The sequence below is a fragment of the Tachypleus tridentatus genome, chromosome 11 (assembly GCF_004210375.1).
Source record: "Tachypleus tridentatus isolate NWPU-2018 chromosome 11, ASM421037v1, whole genome shotgun sequence".
Taxonomy (NCBI): domain Eukaryota; kingdom Metazoa; phylum Arthropoda; class Merostomata; order Xiphosura; family Limulidae; genus Tachypleus; species Tachypleus tridentatus.
The window spans coordinates 29,711,872-29,737,113 of NC_134835.1; the positions used below are offsets into that span (position 1 = coordinate 29,711,872).

Sequence of the window (25,242 nt, forward strand, 5' to 3'; positions counted from 1 at the left end):
AATGTATTTTATCATACTCAAACTTTTGAAATTTCACTTGATAATATAAATTACAACAAAATATTGATATTCACCACTGTGCTTTTTATATTACATTGTCTAGTATTGGTCACATATATATGATATGATCGTCGATTTAACATTTGAACAGTACTTTACACGACTGTAAAATCGTTTCATTTAATGGTCTAAATTCAGCTCAATTGTAAGAAATGTCAAGCCTTCAAAATTTAACTTTTTATTTTCATGGCTAACAAGTCAATGTTTCCATTTTGAAAATGGCATTTTCCAATACATTTTGACAAATTAACACAGAAGTAGAATTCATATAGTGGCAAAAACACTTAGAATTAAACAAGTTATTCCACACCACAAACAATTTTCATTTTACTCCATGGCACAGGCCGGTTTAACATCAGACATTCTAATATCAGTGACTAATAAATGACATCAAATTTTACTGTGAAAATATTCACCTGTATAGCTATAGAAAGATAGGATGAATTTTACCATGGATCAAATAAAGTACAAAAACCATCAACACTTGTTCATTCAATTCCAACACTAGAGGAGTTCAGCACCAGGTGAAAGGTCAAAGAATATGCTATTTTACTTTCCCTCACAGAATCCCATCACTACATGGATTTGCAAAGTGCCCAGTTCAGCAGGCAGAGATGTGACATCACTGATTCTGAACCATTGTAGTTTTTTTTTAAAGAAAGCATATCCTAGATCAGTTTAAATTTATATGTTGGGGAAGCCTCAAACGTTCTATTCCCATCAAGGGAGCCACAGACTAGAAAAGTTTAAGAAATCACTGTTCTACATCATTCTTTCTTTGAATATCTTCAGTTTTAAGAACATAAAATACATAAATATAAACCCAGTCAAACAATAAGATTTACCCGATTTTATACGTTCTTTCCATATACGAACAAATGTGGAGGTCAAATTAAGCATACCATGACCTTTCAAGTGGTATTCAACGTGCTATTATGTATTTTACCTCAAGAGTTATCAACTATTCATATTTATCCCTTATTGTTGACTCAGGAACTGTTCATGATAGAGCCCTACTAAAAGAAACTGTAGATATGTATTTAGGACGTCCTAGAAGTAATGAAAATTTAATATAACAAACTGTAAGAAAGAAGCGTATTTATTTTTCACACAAACATCACCTTGCACCCTGACTCACAAAACTGGCGTTAGCAACTTACAGACACACAAGTACAAATACATTTGTAACATTCATGCATATACATGTAGTTATTAAGAAATGCAGCCAACATTCTTGCTCCAATTAGAAGTTGATCCATTGAATCAACCAGTGCACATCTGGTTAACACAGTAGCACAGAACCTCAACATTTCAACAACTGCACTGAAACAACAGTGTCTTCATCCACATCCATCACAAATGGTACAAACTGTCTGAACCAACCAGTGCACATCTGGTTAACACAGTAGCACAGAACCTCAACATTTCAACAACTGCACTGAAACAACAGTGTCTTCATCCACATCCATCACAAATGGTACAAACTGTCTGAACCAAGTATTAAAGCAACACTCACCAAGTCTTAGTTACATTAACAATCAGAGATCATGTATAATGCCTTCTCAATAAACAAAACAAGAAGTAATAATACAAGTCCAAATACTACAATAGCTTTTTTGAAAATAAGAAAAAAATATATTATGTACAAAAATTAGTACATCATGAAAAGTTACAGTTCGTATAAACACAACATTGCTGTTGCACAAGTTGTTTCATTTTGCCTTCGAGTAAAGATGAATCATTTTTCATTACAAATTATCCCTTTTTTCAAAACATCTTAAAAGATATTTTGTACTACATATAATTAAGTGTATATACAATTATGGATATATCTATATTTTACTCACAACTACAATTAAAAGCTATTATTAGCCTTTCAGAATTATATTTTCAACAATGAAAAAAAAATGTAGCTTTGTAAAGTGAAAAACATAAGACTCTAGTGGCTCAACAGAATCAAATTCTCTGCTCACTTAGCTTGTGAAAAGTAGAGGAATTTGGAAACATTTCAGATTTTTATGTGTGAACTGTTAACCTGCTGAACCTTTTGTATATTGTAACCCCAAGCATCACAAAAAGCAAGAAAAATAAAGCACCACCAGCCAGAGATAATTCTAATGAAGTGTTCAGAGAGCTGTATTTTGTGACATGTTCTTCTCTATGTTTCAGCATCTTCCACAAAATTACAGACATCTGCGATATAAAGGTAGAAACGTAAGAACAGCCAAAATAGCTCAGAATAAAAGTAGCAATGCTTACTATGTTTAAAAACACAAGAATGACAATAGTGGGCATTGAAAGACAAAGAGATTGCCACAGATTTCGAAGAGAGAAACCACAGAGAAATAGCACAAAAGACTGCTTCAGTGTTGGTAGTTTCCGTCGATGGTAATTAGGTGTCCACGGCAAAGGAGTGACTTGCGAGCTAATACGAGCCTCAGAACGCAAGCACGATTGATAGTAAATTGGGAATTGAGATCTCACTTTCTCGCCACATTCTGTAAGAAGAAATTAAGTTTCCCAAAATAAAGTCATATATATATATATAATTTGTTATTTTAACTTAAAAATAAACCAAAACCAAAACAAATTAAACAAAAAATCCTGCATCAACTGAAAAGGTCCCAGAGTGCTAGCTACAATGTGGGATTATAAAATGTATCCTAGGTTTTGGAGATGACTGAAGAAGTAGGGCCCACACAAAGGTGGGGATACACCGTCCGTCAGTCTTAACCTCCATCAATTATCATAAAAAGTTATTAAACCTCCATTGCATTTTGTTTTTTACAGATGGAATATAAATTTTTCCAAACAATCTTATGTAGTAAAATTATGAGGCAAATGTCTACTGTAATTTTAAATATCAGATACTTGGCATCATAAGATGTTTTGTTTTTTCCCCCATAATGAGATAATGTTTGTAATGTTCATAAACTCAAAATTACACTTCTGCTGTCCCTTCTTATGAAAAACTTAAAACTAACAGTTTTTTTCCAATGTCTTATTAACAACTTGTGTCTCAGTTCCCATTTCTAAACCTTTATCATAAATAATTGTACAATATATACTTTCCATGATACAACAGTAGCCAATTATACAAAACTGATTTTCTGAAACATTTTGGTGATAAAATTGTTAAGATAAATTTTTCATTAATAGTTTTTCGTAGACACCAAACCAATTGTGGAATACAAGACATGAATTATTCACATATTTTCTTTCCGGCACCCCTGGTAACATTAATTACATATTCATACGCTGAAAAGACAGCATTTGGAAAAGTACGTTTTATGTAATTGTTTTACAGAACTAGGACAGCAGAAGACTTACAGGAAAAAGAAAAGACCTCTTAAGTAAGTTAATAACATCAAAACCTAAAACCAACTACTAGAGTTTTATTTTTAATCAACTCAAATCTGAAAAATAAGAAAATAAAAATCTATGATTCATGTACAAGGGCAGTTAGTTTCTAGCAAACTGAATGAAAGTATGGTTGTGAAAAATGCATCAAAGTGATTACTTACCTTTGTTAACTTCACAATAACCAATTTGCTGACGACACATAGGGCAGTAAGTTTTGGTGGGATTAGGCTTAGCTATTCTTCTCAGACAAACTTCACAGAACACGTGACCACATGGTTGACAGGTAAAAGGACTTATAAAAAAGTCTAAACATACTGGACAAGTAAGTGAAACAGTTATGCTTGAATCTACACTGGAAACCTCTTTTTCAGAACTCTTGTCTGTAGATGAAGTCACCTCTTTCTGAGAAATATTTTTTAGGTTACAACAATTTTCTTTTTTTTATACCCTATCATACAAAATAATGTTTTTGTAAATGCTGTGGTACTGTAAGAATAAAATACTTGCACAATAATTATGGATAGCTTTCTAATAATACACCATCAAGCAACTAAGAATATAACACTCTGGCCTACATATAGTGATAACAGATATCACAAGCTTAAGACTATTAATAAACTTTACACTTCAAGTTACAAATGGTGACTAAGAAATAATAATTAGTTATGATTTGTAGGTAGCCTTCACTGAAAAGGTTTCTGTCTGCAAGAGACGGATGTCTAAATATGATTGGACAATCTATAACTTTTTCCTTAATAAACCTGCCTAAAACTATTAACCAAAAATAAATTATTTTAAAAAATATATTAAAATTTGCTTGGAAATGGAAAGCCAGAAAATATTGGATCAAATTCCATTGATAAATGTAACTTAGTTTTAAAAACTGATAAGGTTAACAAAAAAAACAACAACAAAATTGTACAACACAACTTTAATACCTAGAAATAAATGGATGCCAAAACAGAAATAGAGCTGCAAGGTATCTACTACAAACAAATCAAAAGATTCAAAGATACAAGTAAAAGACAGCTTATTTTACAAAGAACTTAATGCCATTTTATTAGGATTTACCAAAAGAGAGAGTTGTAGATATCACATGAAGCAGATATTCTACGTAGCGCCATCTCTTGACAGCATTCAACAGAAAATTATTTCTCAGTATACAGTAAGTCTAAGGCCTTGATAAAAGTCTAAATTAACCTAAAACTTAATTTCACTTAAAAACAAATTACTATACATGCATACTTACACTTCAAGGGAATCACAACAATTTACTACCATAAAATATAATTCACAGTTTAAAATACTATTAATATATAGTTTTCACCCACATGAATATTTGAAACAGAAATGAACTTTTCCCATAACTGGTGGGCAAAATAATGTTCAACTATAAAAGAGTTCAAATCTAAACAGTTTCAGTATTTTAACACTTCTGAATTCTTCTAGGTTTAATAATATCAACTAACACCAAACAAAATGTAAATTTATTACAGTTTTCCTGAAGGTGCATACCTAACCTCTCAGCACAACTTTCTACTAAGATGCAATGTGTTAGAGGACTAGGTGGTATGACTATCCTACTGACTGAGGCCTAATGTTCGTTATGACCAACATTAATCTAATATGAGCTGAACCATGGATATCTTTGATCTTCCATAACAATTCAAAATAATATAAAATATTTTCACATTATTGTAACTACTGCTTTATTCTATTTATAACTGGTAGAGGTTCACTGCTGGACTTTCCAAGTAACATTATGTTGGCATAAACCAACCATTCCACTATTTTGACAAATGGTTAGCCAAAATTACCATTTCTGATTATTATTATTACTTACAATTACTCCAAGTAAACAAAATATTGTTCTTTGTCATTAAGCACAACCCTCGACAATGGACTATCTGTGGTCTCACTTGCCACATTTTAGACCTACAAGTTTTTGTTCACTTGATTAACTTTAATGATTGGGTGGTTGGGGTGGCTAGTGATTCAAGGGTCCTGGGGTTTAGGTGAAAACTACTAAGACTATCTGTTAACTGTCACTAACATTGAAATGCTGACCACAAAGAAGTGAAACTGGCTGTCTTTATTTTTTGTCCTTGCACTGCTAACTATACAGAAAGCAACTGGTTGAAACACCTGCCACCAACATTTTTCTACATTATTATTTCTAACTTATTTATATATACTATCATAAGAGAAATGCTGGGCCACCAGTTAATCAATCAATTAACAAATACAACTAATTATGCTGGTCAACTATACACATCTATTTTCATATACGATTGTTACAAAGAAAATCAGATTACATGAAAGTTAATTTAATCTTAAAAATGATTATTTCTATTCAGTTATTTGTCTTCATTATTCTCATGTTTTAAGTTAAAACAGTATCATTCATATACATTTTCAAACTTGCAATATATTAATTCTTGCTATAGGTTACGTTAAACACATTTACATAACAAACAAACAAATCACTAACTAGGCAAACACACAGTTAGGACAAAAATTACAATTCTGAAAAAGCACCTGGTTCGGTAAGACTTCAGGTTGGTTACTTCCCCTGTTCTTGATAGGTTTGTTAGTGATGGCCCTTTCTTCACTCAATAAAGGTTGATTGTTAGTATCACTAAAGTCTCCCCCCATTGTACCAAGTAGACTGAAGCTGTCCAACCCTATAAAGAAAGGATAGTACAGCTTCAGTATGAGGGTTAGTTATTCAATGCAAGGTTTTTACAGAATGAAGAATTTATCTGACATTGCACCACAGAAACCATTAACACACTGGACAGATGATGAAGTCACAAAATTAGGTAGCTATAGACATACTTTATTAACCCTAATATATTATTCAGTAGGAACACATGTACTTAAAAAAAACAAAAACTTGCTATAGACATACTTTATTAACCCTAATATATTATTCAGTAGGAACACATGTACTTTAAAAAAACAAAAAAAACTTGCTGTAGACATACTTTATTAATCCTAATACATTATTCAGTAGGAACACATGTACTTAAAAAAAACTTGCTATAGACATACTTTATTAACCCTAATATATTATTCAGTAAAAACACATGTACTTAAAAAAAAAACAAAAAAAAACTTGCTATAGACATACTTTATTAACCCTAATATATTATTCAGTAGGAACACATGTACTTTAAAAAAACAAAAAAAACTTGCTATAGACATACTTTATTAACCCTAATATATTATTCAGTAGGAACACATGTACTTTAAAAAAACAAAAAAAACTTGCTGTAGACATACTTTATTAACCCTAATATATTATTCAGTAGGAACACATGTACTTAAAAAAAACAAAAAAAACTTGCTATAGACATACTTTATTAACCCTAATATATTATTCAGTAGGAACACATGTACTTAAAAAAAAAACAAAAAAAAACTTGCTATAGACATACTTTATTAACCCTAATATATTATTCGGTAGGAACACATGTACTTAAAAAAACTTGCAGATTATTAAATTAACATAATTTGCATACTCTAGGAATGTTTAGACTTTAGACAATTAAAAATAAATAATCACTTGTGATAATTATACATTACCAAATAATTAACAAGTACACCTCAGGAAAAATTATTGGATGTCAGGTATATGCACAAATACATATTATAGGAAATTGTAATATACTATTTGTTTTGTTTTGTTTTTTAGTTTCACACAAAGCTACACAAGGGCTATCTGCACTAGCCGTCCCTAATTTAGCAGTGTAAGACAAGAAAGTTGGTTGGTTGATTTTGTGTTTTATGGCCCAAAGCAGCTTGGCTATCTGTGCCAAACATCTGGTAAAAAGTTTAAATTAAAGTAAATAAAATTCATAGAAGAAAATTAAGTTAAAAAAAAGAAATAGCATGAAACCAATGTTTACATCTAGTCTACAACATTAAGAGAAAAACTATACTAATACAAATTGTAAAGGACTTTCTGTAGCATAAATGTAATTATCATAACTCACCAGGAAGACTAACAGGTAAGTAAAAAACCACCACCAGTCACCTGAAGTTGGCCTTTCCAGTTCTGGTTCCTGTTTATTTGACATTATAGCCATTTCCAAAAAGTAATAAAAGTTTTAAAGACTTGTAGCAAAATTTTAATAACAACTTGCCAGGAAGACTAACAGGTAGTTCAAACAGCAGTGTTAGTCACCTGAAGTTGGCCTTTCCAGTCCTGGTTTCATGTTATTTAACGTTACGGCCATTTTCTAATTTCAAATCGAACTAGATGGACTTTGATTCTTAAAAGGGAATCACATTAAAAAAGGTCTAATGTATAAATTGAAAAAACTTAAATAGCATTAGAAAGATTAATAGCCTTTAAAAAACTAAAACATTACCAAGGTGGACAGTGTCACCATCACCAATAACACTGTCTAACGTTATGGATAAACCCTGGAACAGAACATGCTTAAAATGGTACCGTCGTTGTGAATCGTAACAATGACAAGAAAGTAAAATGTGGCTTATTGTGATCTGAGTGTTACACAAACTACACACTGGTGCATCAGTTCCTGATAAAAGAAAACGATGAGTTAAGAAACTGTGACCAATGTGTAGTCTAGATAGAACAACTTTTTTCCGATCTTTACGGAAGTAAGACGGCCAAAGCCCAACATAGGGTTTTATTTGGAAAAGCTTGTTTTTGCGTTGCTTACTCCAAGTTGACTGCCAGCTGGCATGGAGCCAAGCCTTGAATACAGGACCGGAGTCCATGTATGGAACAGGCACAACAGTGATAATGCCAGAGCAGATAGATTTAGCTACAGTGTTAGTGAGCTTGTTCCCTTAATAATACCGCGTGGCCCAGTATCCAGAAAAACTGGATGAAAGTAGATGTTAAAGAGAAATGGGCCAATCGCTTTTCAATATCGGCAACAACATGGTGGCAACTAACGTGAAGCAATTCCACGGCCAGTAAAGAACTATGGCAAGTCAGCATAAATTGTGCAGTTTGAGTACTGCTTAGCTTCTATGTGATCCAGGGCAATAAAAATGGCATACACTTCAGCAGTGAACACAGAAGCTGTAGAGGGGATTCTGCATGCAACCACCGAACCACAACAAACCATGGCAGAGCTCACACAGGAATGGAATGGATGGTTCAAAAGATGTTCAGCAAATAGCAGACAGTATTTCCAATCAGGAATGTCAGCTTTTCTCAGGTGACTTAAAGATAGGTCACATTTGGGGACTGTAAGAAGCCATGGTGGTATGGGCTGACCAGTGGATATAGCAATGTTATCCAAGGACAGACCCAATTCACCCAACTGCACCTGGATACAAAGGCCAAAATGAGCAATGGCAGATCATCTGTTCTGAAAAAGTATGGCCCACCGAGGAAAAAAAACACAATCCCAGGTGGGATAATTTGGTAAGGAACAAAGTTTCGAAGCATATAGTAAAGACAGTTGCAGACAGCAGAGGTGCAAAGGAGGTTCATGAGACTATGTATAAGCTCTGAACTGGAGAAGTGTGGAAAGCTCCAGTGTAAAGCTAAAGTCCTTAATGATAAATGGAGTCCAGCATCTTTAAGATCAAGGTTCTGTCAGAGCCATAGACCAGTGATCCACAGTCGAGTTTCGATTGAATAAGAGCATAATATATCTCTAGCCTAGAACAACGATCTGCTTCCCAAGTGGTGGAAGAGAGGATACAGGCAGCGCGCAACTTCACCAATACGGAGTTCAGGGTCAGGATGAATATCCTGTTGGCAGCAAAACTGCATGTAAACAGTTTTAGAGAGAGAGAAGTTAAAGCCATTAGCTGTGGTCCATTTCAGCAAACGAGTGAGGGCAGTCTGTAGCTGCCGCTCAATATACTTCATGTTTGACGACTGACGTGAGGTGTGAATGTTGTCTACATAGAGCCCGTTTGCAACAGTGAGAGGGAGTTGTTCAATGATGGCATTAATTTTTATACTGAAAAGTGCGACACTCAGAACACAGCCCTGAGGGACCCCAAGCTCCTGTAGAAAAGAATGGAAAAGTGTCGAACCCACACAAACTTGGAATCTCCTGTCCATTAAAAAATTTTTAATAAAAATTGACCATGGAGGTCAAAAGACTTTTCATTTGTTTTGAGAATGATTCGTTTGGAGGCACGGAAAGATCTGTCTGCACTCCCACTGTAGTTGTGGAACAAAGTGCAGTAGCATACGTCCAAGATGAAGTGGTGGACAGCAACTTTCGAGCCTCGGGATAAAGAATGTTATCAATCGTTTTCAAATGCTGCACCTCTTTTTTTCTTCCAACCATTTAAGGCAAGAACAAAAGTAGGACAGGTAAGAGCCATTGCAAGTAATGCAATAAGGGTCCGTTTCACACTCACAGGCATCATGGTCTTTGCCACCACAAAGAGCACACGTAAATAAACCACAACATGATGTCTTTGAGTGACCAAACCACTGTCACTGGAAACATCAGAGAGGGTTTGGAATGTATGGCTGCACCTTCCAATTAAGATAACATGCCTTGATGGTGGCAGGTGGATGTGATGATGTAAATTTCAGAATGATGATATCAGTCAGCATCATAATTCCATCTTTGCAAGTGGAGATACGCCTCACTGCAGAAACTCCTTGAGTGGAGAAACCAGCAAGAATCTCTAACTTGGGGATGTTCTTCAAATCCCTCTCAACAATAACTCCTCATGATGAATTCAAAGTAGCATGAGGTGTAACCTCAATAGGTATATCCCCAATTGCCTTTGAATACAAGAGGAGTTCACTGTGTTGAGATGTGGATGTTTCCACCAATATGTCACCAGATCTAAGCTCCTTTACTGACTTTGGAGAGCCAATAAAGTCCCTCTAGTCCCTTTTGAATTTTTTGAATGAAAAAGGGAGACATTTGCTCTAAAGGTTTGTCTGAAAGAGAATGTAGTGTAAGAAAATGAGGTACAACAGGTGTTAGAGATGTTGAAGATTGCTGCTCAGAATCTTCAAGATGTGGTCATTTACCTATGGGCTGTTTTTTCACTATTTTATTTAAGTTTTAATTTGGAGGATTCATAATAAAAAAGGGAAATTTCGGGGCCCACTGACCCCATCCACTTCGAGGGGATGCACTACAATGTCAAACAAGGACACTGCAGCAATGCCAGGGTTTCCTGAGCACTCTATACCCAATCATCAGCATCAGATACAACATCCACAACACCTGTTGAGAACATCCAACACTAGTACTTGGTTGACCCTAGCCGAAGTGAACCAGCTGATTGATCCAATGGGGGCTACCCCAAGGCTGCCCATCTACAGGAATTCAAGGCCAAAGTGGTGTGTTAGGGTTGAATCACTCAACCACCAGAATCCTCCCCTTCCCTCCACGGGTCGCCATGCACAGCAAACACGTGGGTGGATGTTTAGATCAAAAAGGACATAAACTGAAAGAACAGAATCTTCCCTGGGAGGTCCCCTCACCACGTACAGGAATTCACACCGAGTGAAAGACTAGAGGGAAGGCAGCTAGTCATCACCATCCACCAATTCTTGGGCTACTCTTTTACCAACAAACAGTGGGACTGACCATCACATTATAATGCCCCAACAACTGAAAGGGCAAGCATGTTTGGTGTGATTGATATTTGATAAGAAAAGAAGAATACTTGATAAGCATTTTTAGAATTACATAGACATTCATTATATAAAGCACACTTATGTTTATATGAAAACTAAATTATTCTTTGGATTAAAACACAAGAAGTATATACATGTACAAAAAACATTTATAGAAAAATGGCAATTTGCATAGACTGGTACAAAAACATATGTACTGTAAAACTGAAATATACTTCAGTTTTTTAGAACAAGGTTTTTTTAGGACTGATGGACATTTGAATATACTATATTAATTTTGGAGCCTCACCATGTCATAACAATTCATGTTATGTCTGGTCATGCTCTATCTGATGGCAACTCAACAGCCCTGCTATGTAAGATTGTCATGTCCAAAGCACACCATATTCCCCTGCAGGTATTTTATAATCCATCTTGTGTACAAGCATGGCAGTTTCCCAGCACCCATTTCAACAGTCCAACTGTACAGAAATCCTTAAGAACTGTATATGGTGACTTGACAATATGTATTTGTATGAAATACCATGAATACTGAACATCACTTCTCCAGCTGCAGTGGATGGGTTTATTATGTTATTTAGCATGTAGCTCTCTCAATGTTTTATAAAGTTTAAAATTTGTATCACTCAGTATTCTTTCTTACACTCAGCATCTGAAATCTAAGCTGATTTTAACTTTTGTACTTCATAAAAGTAACAATTTCCTCTCTTACTTATTTATTCATAATTACTATTACTATTTCAGGGGTCTCCAAACAAGTGAAAGGTTAGAAATGCTAACACGTTACTGTAACATTGAAGCTTCATAACACAAGCATCATTTTTATTGACTTTTAATAACATCATGATTAACTTGTACTTTAATAACTCCATAAGCAGCATGAAACTAGAAAATGGTAAGAACTCCCTTTTTCACTAGAAGAAAAGGTGGAAGAAAATGAGTTAGAGAATCCGAAGGAACATCATCAACAGGCGAACATGAAACTATTTTGAAAAGCAGGCCATACCAACAATCCTCCAAACAATAAAACCACATGAGCAGTAAGTGATGGACCCGAGAAGGTGTGGCAAACAAAAAGTTCCTATGAACTGGGTCATAAGGAGAAGACAGTACTCAATTGATATTCACGTCAAAAATGGACCCTCAAATGAAAAGATGAGTGGGTCTGAGACAGAACTTCAAATTGAACTATCAGTTCACCTATGGCACCACAGGACTAGCTACCATGGAGGATTACCTGATTCTTGTTAGAAATGAGCCAAAACAAGTCAACCATCCATGTAAAAATGAAATCACAGTCCTTGAGCATGGAAATGCTTTGCAAAAGCCCAGATTGTTAGACAAAACATGTAAAGTACCAGGGCAAGTCCTAAAAGAAGGGCCCAAAATTGTTAAATTACCTAGATATTGACAAATTGAAGATATGGACCAGACTGAGGTGATAGCTATATATGTAGGTAAATTTTGGACACACATCTAGATGTTATCCACAACACAAAAGAACACACCAATCCAAGGGGGACAAAATACTCCATGGTGAACTAGGATAGTAAAATGAAGTGGTTGAGACAAAACAAATCAGTTACTGGCTGCCAATCAATGGCTTTCTTGGGGACAACAAAAAAAGGCTGGAATAAAACCTTTTCAAGTATGAGGAACAGATACAATTGTCTGCTGCAAAAGCAACACCTGAACTGCTTCTAACAAATGTTGGGAGGTCTCAAAATCTTGAGGAAAGAAGGAAAGAGAAACCAAAAATGGGGAGAGAAATGGGAACTGAAAACATACGAGGCACCAACACGCTACAATATGTGGAATGTTGGTAGAGCGATGTTAACTGAGGCTCAATAGCATCCAAATCAGTATCAGTATAACATTCCAAAACTGGAGCCATATGTAAATCCCTAAGAGATGTAAATAGACACAAGCAAATATTGCATCATAACCTATAAAGTTCCAACAACAAGAAACTATGTAGTAAACAGCAGAGCTGAGAATAAGATATAGATTAAAGTGAAGGAGAGGTCGATAAAAGTATTTCCTGAAATACCACAGGATTTCTGTGAACTTCAGTAGCAGGTGTATATAAAAATAACACTGTAAGAAGTCAGTAAAGGTAAAAAGTAAGGATAGAATGCACATGATTCAGGACTCTCAATTATGTTATCATTTTTCAAGAACTTCCACACCTGGAAATCAAACTTACAAACATCAAGGATTTTTCATAACCTACAAGAACCTTGCTATAAATACAAAAAAACATGTACAACTAGAAAAATTGCCACATGCTTAGATGTGATTCAAAAAAATTTTAACTTACATATGGAATTGATGTTACTAATTCAAATCTGAATATTAATTGCACATTTCTTCAATATAAGTTTCTTTAAATAAATGTTTTTTGAAACAAATTAAATTTTGTAAATTAAAATATAACTACATTCTTATGAAAAAAACAAAAAAACACCTATGGCTTACCTAACATAATCCTTTAATATTTAGTTTTAGAACCTTGTATTTTACAAAATTCTTGGTGTAAAAAAAAAAACAACCTTATTTGGTAAATCTATCAAAACTAGCATTAATAAGTAGTTGAATCTTTAATATAAAACTTTAATTACCTTTTTCACATGTGTCACCTCTTTGGTTGTGTAAACAAACAGTTGAAAAGGGAAGAAGAGTTGTTGAACTAGATGTACCTTCTTCCCCACCAACACGTACAACTTCTCGGTCCGGGTCATTTTCCTGATGTTCAATTTCATACACTGGTGGAGACAATGCTGTTGTACCGTGAACATTCTTGACTTGCAGTTTACCTGGGCAACAATCAACTTTACTTTTAACAACATGCACTGGTGGTAGAACAAATTCTTCACAGTTGCACTTGGACCCACAAACAAAGTCAAATGATCCAATCCTACAGTGGCATTTTGGGCAAGTAAGTTTTCCTTTAATCCAGTCTCCCTAAGAACAATAAATGTCATGAAAAATGGTTCATCATACACCCATATTTAGCACTGATATTAATCTTTGTAAATTATAAAATAACATGTACTACTTGTTTAATTGCATCTTTATTATGGTTATCAAAAATAATAATATAAAGAAACATTAAAACACTCATGTAAAGACAAACATTTTCATATTAATATGATAAATTAAATGAAACTGGTTAATATAGATTTCTCAACAATTATCCATTATTTGAAAACATATGTTTGTTTGTTATATGTTTTCTTGTAGCAAAGCCACATCAAGCTATCTGCTGATTCCACATAGAGGAATCAAACCTCTTATTTTAGTGTTGTAAATCTATAGACTTACTGCCATACCAGTGGGGGGCTATTTGAAAACATCTGGTAATTTTGCAGGATGGAGTGACTATGTCATACAAGTTGAATGTGAATTAACAATTTTTAATGAAAGCTGATCCCCAGTAGCATATAATATCCATTAATTGTTTTGTCCATTATCTGAAAATTCTACAGTTACACAAAATACCAGTGTATTTAAATTAATAATACACCCAGATATCTTTACTTTCTTTTGTGTATTATACACACAAAATTTAATGATACATTTTACACAGGAAACTATTCAGTTGTTATACTGCCACAAAGAACAAAATGTAGAGCTTTACTCACTAAAGGCCAGTAGTTATTTTGTGTCATCATGTGTACAACATTTAACTGTCAGTAAACTATAGTTTATTAAGCATAATAATTGTGATTAACTGCTAATGTATTTAAGACATGTTGAAAAGTTTGCAAATGCAAAGGCCAGGAAAGAAAAAAACAACAACAAAAAACGTTTTGTCAGTTGAAGCATTTTATAAATGTAAATTTGTGATAAAATCAAACTTGCACCCATTTTGTTACACCTATTGTTGTTCTTATATTGTATGTTGGTAATTAATTAAGTTCTTTGAGAAGGAATGGGACATGTGTAAACTTGTAAGCCTACAATGCCAGTTCAGGTTAAAACACCTCAGATTTCAAATACCATTTAAAGTAAAATACAAATTTTTATATTATTATTGCCCTTTGGTTTTACGTTTTGCCAGTAATTTCGAGAAGTTAAACAGCAATTAATAATTATTTTGACTGCAGAAATACAAGTAATTACTTAAAAAACTGTATCAGATATTAAAGAACAAACAGAAGACACAAACTTGGTCAATCTGCTCAATAATCCAATCCTGCAATTTGTCTTCTTTCAAGTACCACACTGTATTGTTACTGCACATTGGCTGAAAACCCTCAGACTGGAGATTAACAGCATTTTCAAGAAACCTCTCTGACTTGCAATGGCTATTTACCACAATTTCTCCACAAAATAAAATCCTACGACATTTTTTGCACTTAAATGTTGTTGCGTCCATCTTCTTCAACTAGGAAAATGACGTGAATATCACTGAAAAATATTATGATAAACATTATCATTTAATGGTAAATTGGTCAGTTACAAACCTTGTGCTTGTGAAAACAATCTTAAGAATCAGCAGTATGAAAATAGACAAAATACCCAATAAACCTACCCAGCCAAAATTAACCACTCGCTCCAAAGTTAACTCTTTGTATCCCTACATCTGTTCAACCATGAAGAAATACACAGCTTTAAATTACTCTTGCCTGAGGTCAAATCACAATAAGATCTACCAAAGAACAATTTTAGAACCAAATGTCATAGTTCAGATTTGATTTCAACATTCAAATTCCCACATTCAGTTAAATCTACGATAGTACTTGAAGCCAACAGTTATTGTTTGTGTGCTTCGTAAGTGTTGTAAACATTATAAGTTTTCATTAACTTTATATACACATAGTAGGAATAAACTAAATCTTTTGAGAACAAATGAAACAGATAAAGTAACAGAAGGCCATTAATCCAACTGGAGTCAGTGTCATCCATAATTTCTTTTTTGAAATCCAGCTAAAATAATTATTTTGCTTTTGTAAATCTTTCTGTAGCAATAGTTTAAAAGGAAACAAGTTACAATACATCTTTATATCAATCACTTCCCAAGTCAATAGCTTATAGTGGAAATGTCTGAAAAAGAATAGATATAAATCTCACTACTGAAATCTAAAATCTAAGACCTCTTAAACATTCCACTACAAGAGACACACAACCATGACTAAAAGTATGATAAAGAGTGAAAAACAAGTATTGAATACCTAAATCAAATTACTTCACTGATAGATTGTTTTGGCAGAGTATTCATGATGAAACTTTGTAGAATGGATGGCAACTGCCTGTTGTGGGGACCTGAAGAAAGGCAAAAGACTTTTGAATCATCCTCTACACTTATGTCTCTACAACAGGCAGTTTCCATCTATTCTACAAAGTCTCATCAAATTACTTCACATTCAATTGTTTTATGTCCTACAGGGGAAAGCCCAAAACTTTGAAATATAAATCATCATACTCTAAGTTCCAAATTAGACCTCACAAGTGTTATAACGTTGATACAGGCGTTTTACTTTTGATTAAGTCACACCCGAGAGTAAGAGTCCTACGAAAATAACACGTTGATAGTAATAAAATAGTTGGTTCAACTTATTTAAGCTAAGAATAGCAAATAATTTATTAAATCAAAATAATAATTCAGATCTTTGGTTTTTCTGTAACAGACAAAAACAACAAGATTTCGCTTTTCTAATTCTTATCATCTCAAGCTGTGAACAGAAAACAAAACCAAAGATTTAAACAAAAAAAAAAATGAGGCAAGATGTTACAGAATAGTAATATTAATTACACTTTAAAGTTTAGAATACTACCATTGTATCAATAGTATTCGAGGTTGTGTGCCAAAAATACAGCCTTTAACAAAGGCTAAATGCAACTGAACAGCTGAGTTTACTTGTAAAGAATCCAATTATATATATATACATATATATATGCAATACGACATTAAGTTATTAAAGTCACTAATGCTAAAAATAATTGAAATTGACTTTACATACGGTTGACAACAGTAGATTTTTATTAATTAAATCTAATGCCTTTAAATAACATTAAAAACCAAACCACTTCACACTCATTCACAATGGTATAATAAAATTTAATACCTTCCAAGAATGCCAACGTTTTATAAAGATTAACGCCATCTGTACTTTGGTCACATTTCTTATCAATATAAAATATTACTAAATACGAGGTAACAATTTCTATTTTATCTTTATTTATGATTCTGTTTATGGTTTATCCAATTTTATTCAGTTATTTGATGCAGCAGTATTTTTGTTTGCATTAAATTCTAGTTCACCTGCCTCCTAATGAAGATTAAAATATTAAAGAAATTATTTTCATAAAGTCAGAAAACTTGCAGGTTGAGTGTGTTTGTGTGTTTTTCTTATAGCAAAGCCACGTAGAGCTATCTGCCGAGCCCACCGAGAGGAATCGAACCCGTGATTTTAGCATTGTAAATCCATAGACATACCGCTTTTCTAGCGGGGGACCATGCAGGTTGAAGAAGTATTGATAGAAATGAAATAGAAACCCTATAAAAATGAATAGGGTTCATGAGCAATATAAATTATTTTAATATTACGACTCCAACACGAGCTTTCCCTAATACATACAAGTACATGCGTTATTACGTAAAACAAATGTTAAATATTTAGTTATGTGACGTATAATCGCAAGGTTTGGCAAATGAATATGTTTTTGTTAGTTTGTTGTCAAGTGAAAAGCGACGTAATGGGTTATCTGTGCTGTCCCACCACTAGTGTCGAAACTCGAAAACTTAGCATTATAAACCTTCAGACTTACTGCTGAGCCACTGAAGCATATCAGGACAGTAAAAAGTTTTAAGATAAGAAAAAAAGTTTATAAGCTAAAGTACAACATTAAAATATTAGGTTTTTTATTCATCTACAAGCTTTCTAGCTCTTTAAAGAGCCCTTCGTCAGGTGAACTTACAGTATGATGGATAGTACACCAATGAGTTTTTCTCCTTACACTATTACCTATGAAATTTTCACGCAAAAATTAAAAAAGTGGTATATTTTCTTCGTTAATTAAATAAACTTTTAAAATGTGCTATACTGTTATTATACTTTTGAAATCTAGGGCCTTGGATATACAGTCATTAATGTTTTTGAACTGTCTTAACAAAAAGTACTACTCCATTCTGTTTACAGTAGATGTCGAAAACTAAAGGAACCTCCTTTTGTTAGAAACCTGATAACCAAAAACGATAAAGCCATCTCATACAAGTAATGCACCAAGACTATTGTATTTATTACATTTTTTGCCATTCAGTCAAACATGGTATGTTAAAGTGTTTAAGTAAACGTTTATTTGGTACTTTGGGCCACATGTTACTCACTCCCAAGCTTAAACATCTATCGTCATACATTCCCCCCGAAAAACATACTAAAACATATCAGCCCTGATATGACCAGGCAACAAAACTAATAAAAGCAAAAAACCCAAAATTGAAAAGCTAAACACAACTATTCTGCCCTACGTATGAGGTTTTTCATCAAATATTCTCTGAACCTTCAGCAAACACAATATTCGGACTCTTACAAGCCCCCCAGTGGCTCAGCGGTATGTCTGCGGACTTACAACGCTAAAAACCGGGTTTCGATAACCGTGGTGGGCAGAACATTGTGTAGCTTTGTGCTTAATTCTAAACAACAACAACGACTCTTAAAAATTAGATTGATTTTAATAAAAGTAAAACAATCTTATAATTATTTGTGAGCAGAAACTTATCGTATAAGAGTAAATGTGGGAAAGAATATATCGGAAAGACATAAAGGCCATTAATGGCTACATCTGCTTTGGAAGTCATCATGAGAACACTGTGTGCCAAAGGCAAAAACTGAAAAAGTACCATAGTTCATAATCGGAAGCCTAACCTTACCAGGAATGAAAGAAAATAAGCCCTCCGAATAAAATTAAAAATATAGAGACTGAAATAGAATCAGTGGAGACACAGAACCACAATTAAATCCATATCTATCTCCATATAAGCTTCAATGAACTATGACAAGTAAACATTGCATAATAAAGGTTACTATTTGACTTCTTGAAGACCTAATTATTGTTTCATTTATTAACTTTTCTGCTGTTTTAAATATGCACACGTATTAACTGATTTTATTACCAATTTCCTTACGTTCAGAAAATTTGTGAATTAATCACATCACGTGCAGAATAGTTAAATATATATAATTTATACATAAGTCCATAATTTGATAACACAATTTTTTCCATCTTTAAACATTTTTTCCACCTAGTACTGTATTTACACACCAGTCGAAGAGCTGTTTAATGTGTTCTATTTCAGCCTTTAAAAAGTTTCACCTTAATTAAAATATATCCACGTTTAAATGGCATTTAAACAATATTTAAATAGTCCTATTTTTAGTATTTAAAGTTCGACTGACGACTGTGAAAGAAAAAATACATGTTTCATCAGAAAGTTGTGTATGTGATGCATATGGTAGTTCACTTACTAAAATATGTTGAAAATACTCACTTAATATTTTATTTGCAATTTATCATTATTTCTTTGAGAAGTCTTTAATTATTATTGTGAACAATCCTACGAATTAGATTTTTCTTCGTCTGTTTTTTTTTCCATTGGTTCTTTTTCATTGTTGTGATTATTTTGTAATTTTGATAGTAATAATGGTGTTTTCTGTAATTGAATTTTATTTGGAAATTGAATTGGTTATTTAAAGTACCGGCCAGGTGTTTATTAGTTTTTAATGTTACGTAAAACTTTTCGTACCCTTGTGGTAACGTTTGAATTATGATATCCCTTAAAACTTTCTACAATGTTTATTTTGTTACATAGTTAAATATATTGACTGCTCTATATCTATAACAGATAGTATGGTAAAATAAAATTCTTACTAGCGCATTCGTACTTAAGCCTGACGTACATAAAAACAGTAAATAAGAATTAATATTTAATAAAATATAATCCTTCTTAACTCTCTGATTTATATTTTATTTGTGAAAAATAAAAATACGCCCTCTATTAAAAATAGAATGACTGCCTCATCTAATCTTTGATAAATAAGATATTTTTCAATAATATGAAAGTAAGTCACCAAAACGCAATTTATTAGAAAGTATCAAAATAACAAATGCAATAAACGTTTTCTATAAAACTACATAGATTAAACTCCATATTTTTGTTTATGTTTCTAGTATTAAAACACTTGAGATATAACACCAAAATGATTTGAAGTCAGATACTGGTGATTTAAAAAAAAATTTTTACTCAGACACGTGAAAACCTTATTGCAAAATATCAGCTAGTACTATTTAATACATTACATAATGAACAATAGGTAGCCTTAAGCTACATTATTTATTATTTTATCGTTGTTTTATTACAACTTTATAGCTGTCCCTAATTTAGTGTAAGATTAGAAGGAAGGCAACTAGTTATCACCACCTACTGCCAGCTCTTGAGCTACTCTTTTACCAACGAAGAGTGGGTTTGACTGTAACTTTATAATGACCCCACGGCTGAAAGGGCGATCATGTTTGGTTTATTTGTTTGTTAATTTCGCGCAAAGCTACACGAGGGCTATCTGCGCTAGCCGTCCCTAATTTAGCAGTGTAAGATTAGAGGGAAGGCAGCTAGTCATCACCACCCACCACCAACTCTTGGGCTACACTTTTACTAACGAATAATATGATTAACCGCACATTATAACACCCCCACAGCATATTTGATGTCAGAGGGATTCGAATCTGGCCATGTCGGGCTAAAATAAAGTGGATTTAATCTCTAAAAAAAACACGTAAATTTGTTGGATCAACGTATCAGGTCATCCCTTAAATAGTGTCCGATTTTAGGTTCAGAAAAAGAGAAAGGATTTAATGTTATTTAATCAATAATGTATGTTCCATTATTATTAATTACTTTCTGCCAATGATTCATAAGCTGCTGAATGTTATTTCTATAAAATTCTTGGGTTTTGGAGGAAAAGAATGTAGAGAGGGTAGTTTTGACATCTTCACGTGTTCCAACCTCTTTTCTTTCAAGATAGTTCTGTAAGCTTTGGAATACATGATAATCAGATGGGGTAAGGTCTGGAGAATAAGGAAGATGTGGAAGTCTTTCCCAGTCTAGCTCTTCAATCTTTACAGATGTGATCCTTGCTGTATGGGGCCGTGCATTATCCTGGTGTAACACAACACCTTTACGACTGATCAAAGCAGGCCTCTTTTCTTTCAGTGCAACATTCAAGAGCTTTAACTGTTGACAATAGAAGTCTGATGTAATCATTACATTGAGTGGCAGCAACTCAAAGTGGATCACACAAACAATATCCCACCAAATGTTTAACAAGACTTTCCTAGGGTGGAGGTCCATTATGGGTTGTGCTTTAGTCAGTTTACCTGCACTGAGCCATTGTCTGCGGCACTTAACATTTTTATAAAATATCCATTTTTCATCTTCAGTCACTAACCTGTTCAAAAAAGGTGACTCACGTTCACGAGAGGGCAGAGAAGTGCAAATGTCCAGTTTTGATCTAAAGTTGGCTTCTTTCAAATCATAAAGGATGCATTTTCCAAGTTTTGACACCTTTCCAAGCTGTTGCAGATGACGGTGAACTGTTGAATGGGTTGAATTAAGCTTCTGTGCTAGTTCTTCAACTGTTACAGCACAATCTTCATCAAGTGCATCCAGCAGCAAGTCATCATTAAACTTAACAGGACGACCTTAACGTAACGTATCTCTTAAGATGTAGTCACCCGATTTGAACTTCTGAAAGACTCCACACCGTAAACACCTTGAATGTTTCGTGTAGTTTCTGCTACACTATTGCCTTTTGTAAACTCATAAAGCATTTTATGCCTAATGTGCTCCTGAGACACATCCATCTTAATAAGGGTTTATTTTATTAATGACTTAGAAAAGTGAAGATTGGTTAGTTTCTTTTATTTGTCTGAACATTTTTATGCACGTCCTACTGCATATTTTAGTCAGTAAGGCCTTCTACAAAGACAGACATGATGATGCACTTTCTGTATTAGATTTTTCAGACATTACTTATGGAATGACCTGATACTTCAACAAGAGGAAGATCTCAAGAACATAACAAACTAACAAGATGAAATGAATATTTCCTTTTTTGTTTTGAAAACTTTGAGCTTTTGACTGGCAGTCCCTTAATATAATATCAGAAGCTAATAACACGAGCGTTTCTTCTTAAAAACTTAAATGAATTAATTATTTTTAGAAAGGGTGGAGAAAAAAAACACAATGAAATTAATAAATTAACAGTGTAATGCAGTGGTAAAATTATGTGTTCATAGATGACTTTATCTCCTGTGTTTGTTATATGATTTTACAATATTAATTTTTTAAAATAAAAATAAAAATCATTCAGAACAGTAAATGTTCCAAGCTATTCGTTTATTCCTGTATGTATAACTCTCATTTTACTATATTTATGCCCAACTCCCCCAGTAACATAACGGCACTTCTGCCGACTTACAAAGATAGAAACGGGTTTCGATACCCGTAGTGGCCAGAGCACAGATATCTCACTGCGTAGCTTTGTGAAGAATTCTAAGCAAACTACATTTACAAGGATAATTAACTTAACCCCCCAGTGACTCAGTGGCATGTCTGCGGACTTGCAACGCTAAAAACTGGGTTTCGATACGCGTGGTGAGCAGAGCACAGATAGCCTATTGTGTAGCTTTGTGCTTAATTCTAAACAACAACAACATAATTAACTTAAACCACTGACTTAGCAAACAGAGAATGAGACCGGGCGTGGCCCTATGATCATTGCGCCGGACTATAAATCTGAGAATTCGTATACTGTTGCCAAAAATAACGTGCTCTCCACTTTGCAGTATTGGTAACGTGTTCTCCACTTTGAAGTATTGGTAACGTGTTCTCCACTTTGAAGTATTGGTAACGTGTTCTGCACTTTGCAGTATTGGTAACGTGCTCAGCACTTTGCAGTATTGGTAACGTGCTCTGCACTTTGCAGTATTGGTAACGTGTTCTCCACTTTGAAGTATTGGTAACGTGCTCTGCACTTTGCAGTATTGGTAACGTGTTCTCCACTTTGCAGTATTGGTAACGTGTTCTCCACTTTGAAGTATTGGTAACGTGCTCAGCACTTTGCAGTATTGGTAACGTGTTCTCCACTTTGAAGTATTGGTAACGTGCTCTGCACTTTGCAGTATTGGTAACGTGTTCTCCACTTTGCAGTATTGGTAACGTGTTCTGCACTTTGCAGTATTGGTAACGTGTTCTCCACTTTGCAGTATTGGTAACGTGTTCTCCACTTTGCAGTATTGGTAACGTGTTCTCCACTTTGCAGTATTGGTAACGTGTTCTGCACTTTGCAGTATTGGTAACGTGTTCTCCACTTTGCAGTATTGGTAACGTGTTCTGCACTTTGCAGTATTGGTAACGTGTTCTCCACTTTGCAGTATTGGTAACGTGTTCTGCACTTTGCAGTATTGGTAACGTGTTCTGCACTTTGCAGTATTGGTAACGTGTTCTCCACTTTGCAGTATTGGTAACGTGCTCTGCACTTTGCAGTATTGGTAACGTGTTCTCCACTTTGCAGTATTGGTAACGTGTTCTCCACTTTGCAGTATTGGTAACGTGTTCTCCACTTTGCAGTATTGGTAACGTGTTCTCCACTTTGCAGTATTGGTAACGTGCTCTGCACTTTGCAGTATTGGTAACGTGCTCAGCACTTTGCAGTATTGGTAACGTGTTCTCCACTTTGCAGTATTGGTAACGTGCTCTCCACTTTGTAGTATTGGTAACGTGCTCTCCACTTTGCAGTATTGGTAACGTGTTCTCCACTTTGCAGTATTGGTAACGTGCTCTGCACTTTGCAGTATTGGTAACGTGCTCAGCACTTTGCAGTATTGGTAACGTGTTCTCCACTTTGCAGTATTGGTAACGTGTTCTCCACTTTGCAGTATTGGTAACGTGTTCTCCACTTTGAAGTATTGGTAACGTGTTCTCCACTTTGCAGTATTGGTAACGTGTTCTCCACTTTACAGTATTGGTAACGTGTTCTCCACTTTGCAGTATTGGTAACGTGCTCTGCACTTTGCGGTATTGGTAACGTGTTCTCCACTTTGCAGCATTGGTAACGTGTTCTCCACTTTGAAGTATTGGTAACGTGCTCTGCACTTTGCAGTATTGGTAACGTGTTCAGCACTTTGCAGTATTGGTAACGTGTTCTCCACTTTGCAGTATTGGTAACGTGTTCAGCACTTTGCAGTATTGGTAACGTGTTCTCCACTTTGCAGTATTGGTAACGTGTTCTCCACTTTGAAGTATTGGTAACGTGCTCTGCACTTTGCAGTATTGGTAACGTGTTCTCCACTTTGCAGTATTGGTAACGTGTTCTCCACTTTGAAGTATTGGTAACGTGCTCTGCACTTTGCAGTATTGGTAATGTGCTCTCCACTTTGAAGTATTGGTAACGTGCTCTGCACTTTGCAGTATTGGTAACGTGTTCTCCACTTTGCAGTATTGGTAACGTGTTCTCCACTTTGCAGTATTGGTAACGTGCTCTGCACTTTGCAGTATTGGTAACGTGTTCTCCACTTTGCAGTATTGGTAACGTGTTCAGCACTTTGCAGTATTGGTAACGTGTTCTCCACTTTGCAGTATTGGTAACGTGCTCTGCACTTTGCAGTATTGGTAACGTGCTCTCCACTTTGAAGTATTGGTAACGATGCTCTGCACTTTGAAATATTGGTAACGTGTTCTCCACTTTGCAGTATTGGTAACGTGTTCTCCACTTTGCGGTATTGGTAACGTGCTCTCCACTTTGCAGTATTGGTAACGTGTTCTCCACTTTGCAGTATTGGTAACGTGTTCTCCACTTTGCAGTATTGGTAACGTGTTCTCCACTTTGCAGTATTGGTAACGTGCTCTCCACTTTGCAGTATTGGTAACGTGTTCTCCACTTTGCAGTATTGGTAACGTGTTCTCCACTTTGCAGTATTGGTAACGTGTTCAGCACTTTGAAGTATTGGTAACGTGTTCTCCACTTTGAAGTATTGGTAACGTGCTCTCCACTTTGCAGTATTGGTAACGTGCTCTCCACTTTGAAGTATTGGTAACGTGCTCTGCACTTTGCAGTATTGGTAACGTGTTCAGCACTTTGAAGTATTGGTAACGTGTTCTCCACTTTGAAGTATTGGTAACGTGTTCTCCACTTTGAGTATTGGTA

General features: G+C 34.5%; 1 protein-coding gene across 6 annotated transcripts; it reads right to left on the bottom strand.

The window, feature by feature from the left end:
• Positions 1–222: 222 nt before the first annotated feature.
• Positions 223–17,158, bottom strand: LOC143231848 (uncharacterized). Of its 6 annotated transcripts, none has more exons than XM_076466568.1 (6): positions 17,107–17,158; positions 15,207–15,448; positions 13,657–13,999; positions 5,962–6,107; positions 3,585–3,825; positions 223–2,558 (listed from the first exon to the last, which is right to left on the bottom strand). In XM_076466568.1, exons 2-6 carry the CDS (start codon positions 15,414–15,416, stop codon positions 2,077–2,079), a joined length of 1,422 nt encoding a protein of 473 aa, XP_076322683.1. In that variant the 5' UTR covers positions 15,417–15,448; positions 17,107–17,158; the 3' UTR covers positions 223–2,076. The 6 variants fall into 6 exon arrangements, with proteins under 6 accessions (XP_076322683.1, XP_076322686.1, XP_076322682.1 ...); XM_076466571.1 differs by having other exon boundaries at positions 15,207–15,425; positions 17,107–17,135; XM_076466567.1 differs by lacking the exon at positions 17,107–17,158 and adding an exon at positions 17,002–17,104.
• Positions 17,159–25,242: the final 8,084 nt, after the last annotated feature.

Bases quoted from the DNA above. Each gene is read 5' to 3' on its own strand.
- LOC143231848 (XM_076466566.1), bottom strand. The intron at 6,108-13,656 runs GTAATTAAAGTT...CTTTCTTTATAG, and splicing joins AGGTGACACATGTGAAAAAG to GGTTGGACAGCTTCAGTCTA. The intron at 2,559-3,584 runs GTAAGTAATCAC...TTCTTCTTACAG, and splicing joins TTATTGTGAAGTTAACAAAG to AATGTGGCGAGAAAGTGAGA.